Consider the following 7114-nt stretch of genomic DNA (forward strand, 5'->3'; position numbering starts at 1 on the left):
ACACAAGCATTATAAGCTTTTGTACACTGAAATTCACATCTTTAGAAATGAGAGACATCAGAAACAACCTTGAAAACATTCTGCAAGACACAACTACAAACATGTTTGTTATTTCATCTTCTTTACATTCACCTTTCTTTTACTTATCTATAAAACAAAATACAAATTCACCTAGTCCTTTTTCTGAATTGAAACTAAACCTCTGTTTTGTGATAAATTTTCTACAAACTAAATGTCAAAGCAATCAAAAGGAGCAGAAAAACATGAATAAGATAGAATTCTGAGAAGAAAAGTTTATTTCAAAAATTGGCTCATTAAATACAAAAAGTCTTCACAAGGATAATACCTACGAGAAAAAAATACAACCCAACACCTGCATCTTGAGACCTGAGGTAAAATCACCGTAGCTTACAAAGCAGGTGAGTTGGGAGGTGGTAACAGTGGTACCCAGGAGGAACTACAAACAGCCCAAAGGACCTGAGGTCCCAGTGCCACCACCCCCTCCCAGGTGCTGAAGCTTCTCAGGTGTGAGCCTCACACTACCTCCCCCTGCCCAGCAGCCACTGGTAAAACCAGACCTGAACTGCATCTTTCTCAGGACAGGCACCATTCAGAGTCTGCACGGAGCTGAGATGCTGCTCCCACTGCCTGAACACAAGGCACTTTGTTTCATGCTGTACCCAAATTCTTCAAGGGTCACAAACGAGTCACTTCCCAAGCACGCACTGCGGGGCTGCCCCTGCCCGCTCCCAACCACCACACCAAAATCTGGGAACCAGCTCTCAGGAAGAACTGAATTTTACTGAAGATTTGTATTTTTAACAAGCACCCTAGCGCAGGAACACAAAAAGGAGTCGGTATTACCATCTCTCTTACAGTTCCTGGGTGCCACTTGTGATTTGAAGCATCACCTAGGAACTGGCTGTCCATAGATACAACTCCCTGCACAACCCCCTGTAGCAACAAGTTCCACAGGGCAATCAAGATAATTCCCACTTCATGGTGTAATTCTCTTCAAAGTCTCTGTTCAGACTGCAATGATTTCAAACAGAGCAATGCATTTCAATGTGCTCATTTCTGAAACTGGAAGAAGCAGAACAAACAGCATTTATGACTCCAGCTTTGTTTTCATTGTTAATGTCATTTTTACAATACATTTTCGGGAGTCGTTAGTGGAAGATAGATACATTTAGTCAAAAATTTCACCCTTACTAATACTTCTTATTTGGATTTTCAAGTCTCTTTGCTGACAACAGCAGAAAAACTCAATACCACTGAGTGATAAAACACTTCAGAAGTGCCTCCCTCTCAAAGAAGCTGTCTCACAGATCTAGTTCTGTACATTCCATGTTAGAGAAACATCGTATTACACATTCCAGGAGCTTCCTGCCACAACAGCCCCAGCAACAAGGTCACCTAGAAGTAAAGCTGCTTTTTATACTACCATTTAAAATAGGAAACTATATAAAAAGGAAATATTAGCACTGTTGTTTTGGGTTGGGTTTTTTTTTTATTTCTCAGCTATTTCCTTTGCGTACTCTGACGTGCTGGAGCATTTTATGTCCCATAATGGAATCCAGTGCTGAGTGACCAAAAAGAAAACATTTAATTTCTACAGAACTACCCATCAATCTAAACATTATAAGAAAAAAAGATAGAGTGAGGAAAAAAAAAGTTGAAATTTTACATTAATTCCTTCTGATTTTATTTTGGAAATAAAAAAAATAAAATCTGCCATAGTTTCCTGTATAGCTGCTATGTGAACTGGAAACAGAAATGAAAAGCACAAATCTCAAAAACTGGACCTTCAGACTATGAAGTATTCTGCCCCACTTTGAACTCATCCCAGTTCAGCAGTGGGACAGTCCATTGCTCTCATGCAGCTCTCATCACTGCTGAAATAGGAAGCAAGAGCCAGCAGCTCAGTGAGTCCAGGGGTGCAGGTCCAGCCCCCTGGGATGTGCTGCCACACACTCCTTCTGCCTCCAGTCCAGCCGGGCTGCCTCTTGTTATGGTGCCAAACAAGCTACAGAGGACAGGGAATGGCATTTTGGTCTATAATTTGCCTTATTTTATGCAACAGACAAAGACAAAATAGGTAAGTGAAATCTGGAATCTTTGCAACGATCACATTTAACATCTTTTAAGACCAATTTAAAAAGAACGTTGCTGAAAAAGCCAAGAAAAAGCCATTAAGGCACTGAGCCCGAGAGAGGCAGTAACACAGGACAAGACCCAGCACACCCTGTATTCAAAGTCACCATTTCAACTTTTTTGTGCAAGATACAACTTTGCACAACATTTAAGGTTTCAAAACGTAACAGATCAATTCACTGTGGCACAGGATTCAGGATCCCTGAGATCCCTGTCCTGCACCACTCTGTCAGCACCAGATACAAATCTCTTTAAAAAGCAACAGGCACCTTCCTCCCAGCTATAAACATGCACTGCATCACCTTCCAGAGAGGCATTATTTACAAAAAGAACCTCTCAATCAAGCCTTCAGAACAACATGGAACTCAGAAATACTTTATATAGCTTGCTCTAAAAATTACTGTTTTCAAAAGGTTAACTAGAAGTTGGTGCTGTGAAAAATGTCTGTTTCCCCATTCTGTTAAACACAAACTCCTGTGCTAAATCAGGAAGGAGCATCAAAACATCTCAGAGCCTTTCAGCAGCTCATCAATGGACTCAGGTAACATCTGCTGCACGTGGGCCATCCCTTTATCTAGGCTTTGGGACACCATCTGTGTGCAGTACAGTTTTGAAACACATTACACACACTGTTTTAGAAAAATAACATCAAAGCTGCTTCAGGTTTATGTTAGAAGATGAAATAGCACACTTTGTGCTTAAGAGCAGTGTGAGAATCTGCCTCAGTTCTTAGCTCCTGGGGAAATGTTTCAGATAGAAAGAAGTTCATCTTCCACAGCCTCACCTTAGAGAAAAAAGGTCTCAATCCACTTGGGGAACACAGGCAGCAGAACTCACACGAAATACTTCAAAATACATTATATTACTGCTAGTGATTTCTTACCAAACCAAGATGAGAAACAGCACTGAAAAACACAAAGCTGGTCCTTGCAGCCAGGGCTTTTTCAGGTCTGATTCTGTACAGATTTCAAATGCTGCCCACAGAACCAACGGGAGGAGAATATTTACTTCACTTCAGTGCCTTTTAATGAAAGTAAGAATGGAACAGTCCCACTGCCTTTCAGTTTTTACAAACGCTTTAACTCAAAGCAATTGCATCCCAAGCTGCAGAAGGAGAGCCTAAACCATAATCCACATAATAAAGGGCTGCTTTCTTTAAAGCATATCATAATCACTTAAGTAGTAGACACGTTTATACAGGATTAACACCTTTTGTTACATCTGATTGTTTTAAAACAGTTTAGATTTAAAAGGTTCAGGCAGTAGGGTTTCTCTGACTATGCTTAGAACTACTTCACTACTGTACCAGCCTTCCCATTATTACAGTTTGTTACCCTTTTAAAAATACTACCAAAATACAGTACATACAACTGTAAGTGAAGAGGAAACAAGGGATAATTGTATTTTGGAGAGAACTGGTTATGTCTGAAATCACAGGGTTTTTACTAAATCACAGCCTAGTCTCTTCGTGCCACTGCAACCTAATTCTACCCTGACTGCAGAAAGTCTGGAAAAATATAACAACTAGCACTACAACCAGGTCAGTCCAAAGGTTTCATATGTGCTAGATGAGAAATGTTCTCTGTCCTCCCAGGGACCATCAACAGCTTCTTCCTGCACCAGCTGAAAGCTCCAGGCAGGTTCCAGGGAAGCCAAAGAAGAGTGGATTGCAGCAGCAGTGAGCCTGGCTGGGCAGGACCAGCAGGGGACTGGAGAAGTGTACTCAGGGAGTCAGTCACTGGTTAATTCATCACACTCTGCTCGACAGTCATTTTAGGCCCACAAAACTGCACACACAAGAGCAGAGTTTGGTTAAAGCAGCATTTATAACAATAAACAAGAGCAGACAAGAGCAGACTGGTTTGCTCCGATTTTTCTTGTTTTCAACACAGATTAACATTCTCTGTTTGTTGTTTCATTTGTCTTAAAATTAATTCAAGCATTCAGCAAATGAATAAAAAGCCTGTCTACAACTACAAATTTTGGTGAAAGGTGGCTCCATTTTCCTCCTTTGTAAGGAAGAGAACTTGAAAAATTTTATGTTCTACCCCACAGAAAAGAGCAACCACCAAATCTAAACTGAACAACCCACAACAAACATCAGCTCCCTCCTTATCCCAACAGATGGATGAGATGAAGAGTGGCTCCTTCAGTGCTGAACCAAGAGCTCCTGTGTCCTGAAGGGCAGACCTGGCATGCAAAAACTCAAAACCACACTGACACCACTGAAATAATGTGCATATACTCAGTATATTTTCATACAGTATGAACTTGCAGCTCAAACGAGCAGTCTAAAATGTAACAAGTCACTGAGTTAACAACCAGATGACTCCCCAGGAATGACACAGACCTGAGGAGTTACACCAAGTACAGAAACATCACCACTGACCAACAGCCCCTTTAGCAGTAGTGGTGGTGTCACAGTAACCTGGCTTTTGGGTACTCAGTGCAGAACAAGTCACCTTTCCACTGTCAGGAAGGATGTTTTAAATGCAAATGAACAGAAGTGAAAACCTCAACGTTGAAATTAATAAATGAGAGAGAAAACTTCTCACAAAAAAAATTAGAGATTAATGTCTCATCCTTGCTTCACAACTTCATTCACTGGAAGATTTTTTTTTTAATTGCACTAGTTAAGCAAAAGTAAGTGATGAACTAACCTAACCAAAATTTTGCAGACAGCCCTTCTCACAGAAGCTACACTATGACTGCATCAGTCAATACCATATTTCATCTACATTAGCCCCACAACTCCAATATTTTAGCATCTCATAACAGTTTCTTGCTATCAGTAAAAGGATTCCTCCCATACACCGACCTCTAATTACCTTATAAGATGTACAGAAAAATAATTCTGTTTAAAAAAATTAAATTCTTAAGTCCTAACAGATGTTGGCAAGCCCAATTCCACAATATACATAATAAATTACAAAGCCTAGAGGCTTTTAACACCAATACACAAAGAAAAATTTTCTTGCATTATTTGAAGCATAATCAGTACCATGTTTTCTAAGCTTATGGAAAAAATGATCTATGACCCAAGATAAGGGGGGAATAAGTTAACAATACAAATATGCTCAAAATGTATTGGAAAAATCTGCAATCTGATATTTTCCTTTTTCAAATAGACATAATTTACATCAGCTTCAATATAAAAAGGAACAAACATTTCTGTTTCTTTAAGCAGGCCACAACCTTTCTGCAGATTTCAGAAAACCAGGCATCACTGAGATGGACACACAATTATAAAGCAGGTGAACAAAATTCAGTCTACAGGACCAGATCAATGCTTCCCGTGAATGTTACACTGATCAGGGTCTCAGAGAGCTTGTGTCTTGCCTGACACAAAGGCTGTACTCACAGGACAGCAAAATGAGACAGACAACCCAGAAACTGACCATTCAGCCCAAACTGAGCTCACACTTACCCGTCAGAAAAGCATCTTGGGAGTAAAACCACAAGTCTGAGCACCCAGTTCAGCCCCAATGACACAGTCACACCACCTAATCCCAGCGAGCAGTTTCTGCATGGGGATCAGGGGAATTCAAAGCCTAAGGCCAACAAATCCCTTTTCCTTCCATTCAGAAAATCCTTCCCCGATCTACAAGCGCCGACTTTTGCAGAGAGAAGTCAGTATCTATCCCTGTAACAACACTGGCTGGAAAACCCTCTGCCTCCCATGCAGCTGCGGTCCCAGTGCTGGGGCAGGGACCTCACACCGACACCACCTGGGGAAGGCAGCGCCTCAGCACCTCCACGTAGTGCCCCTCAAACTCCTTCCTGAAGCTCTACCTCCTCTCTGCTGAGCAAGATGATGTAAAGCGAAGAAGTGAATTTCACACCAATGTCTACGAAAAGCCAGCACTCTTTGGGAAGAGGTGGGAGCGCAGAAGCGAAGCGGAACCGGGCATCTCCCCCCGCACTGACTGATCCGCCGCGGCACCGCGGAGCCCGCTCAGGCACCCGGACCGGGATCCCCGCTCCAGGGACAGGAGGAGAGCGGCAGGTTGGCTGCGAGGGACCAGAGCCCGCAGGAGGCACCGGCCCCACCCAGGCACCCTGCCCAGCACAATGGGCGCAGGGAGCCGCCGCCCCCGGCCGGGGCTGAGCGCGACCCGGGGCCCGGCTCCCACCGCCCCCCGGCAGGGCCAGGAAACCGGCGGCGGGGGCACGGGCGGGAGGCAGCGCTTCCCCCGCCTCCTCCTCCTCCTCCTCCGCCCCGGGGCAGCCTCCCCCGCCGCCCGCCCCCTGCCCGCCCGCCGCGCCCCGCGCCTCCAGCCCCCCGGCCCGCACAGGCCCCGCGCCCCCGGCCCCTCCCCGCGCCGGCCCTGCCTTCCCCCCCGCCGGCCCCGGCCCAGCCAGGCGGGAGCAGCCCCCGCGCCGCCGCCCCTCCTGACGGCCGCCCCCGCTACCTGCTCATCGAAGCGGTTCACCACGGCCTGCACCCACTCCACCGGCTTGTGGGCCGCCATGGCCCCCCCGCCTGCCCGGCCAGGGACGGGGGGGCGGATCCCCGCGGGGAGGCGGCGGGAGAGGCGCGGGGCGAGGGGAGCGTCTCCGTATCGCTGCCGCTCTCCGGGGCCCTCAGCTCCCCGCAGCCATCACCGCGCAGGGCCCGCCATGACACCACACCGGAAGCGGGAGCGCAGGGCCCCGCCCCAGCAGCACCAGCAGCGCCGCGGCCACCGCGCCAGGGGGAGCGAGACACAGGCGGCGGCGGGGAACGCACTGCGCCTGCGCGGAGGCAGGGACCGCACCGCGCCTGCGCCTCGAACCGCCTCGTTCCGCCCCGAACCGCCCTGCTCAGCCCCGCCCCGCCCCGCCCGGTGCTTGCCCTGCAGAGCCCGGCAGAGGCAGAAACCTTCCCAAGTTAAAAAGCACTGAAATTAAGGTTATTTTAGTGTCTCCCTAGAAAATTCTGTGCCCAGTGGGTTGCTGTACACCAAACCGCTAACCTTTT

The 7114-nt window shown here is 46.4% G+C and overlaps 1 protein-coding gene across 8 annotated transcripts in view; it reads right to left on the reverse strand.

Annotated features, from left to right (window-relative positions):
* Positions 1-6827, reverse strand: part of NF1 (neurofibromin 1) — a 72899-nt gene extending 66072 nt beyond the window's left edge. For 3 of the 8 annotated variants that reach the window (XR_011730174.1, XR_011730176.1, XR_011730175.1), the window contains exon 1: positions 6567-6824. Coding sequence is in view for 4 of the 8 variants with exons in the window: in XM_071765467.1 (XP_071621568.1) it covers positions 6567-6626 (60 nt within the window). In the remaining 4 variants the exon portion in view is untranslated. Of the gene's footprint in view, positions 1-6566 lie in introns of all 8 variants that reach the window. The other 5 variants (XM_071765467.1, XM_071765465.1, XM_071765468.1 and 2 more) reach the window with 3 other exon arrangements.
* Positions 6828-7114: the final 287 nt, after the last annotated feature.

This window comes from Heliangelus exortis, chromosome 21, assembly GCF_036169615.1.
Source record: "Heliangelus exortis chromosome 21, bHelExo1.hap1, whole genome shotgun sequence".
Classification (NCBI taxonomy): Eukaryota; Metazoa; Chordata; class Aves; order Apodiformes; family Trochilidae; genus Heliangelus; species Heliangelus exortis.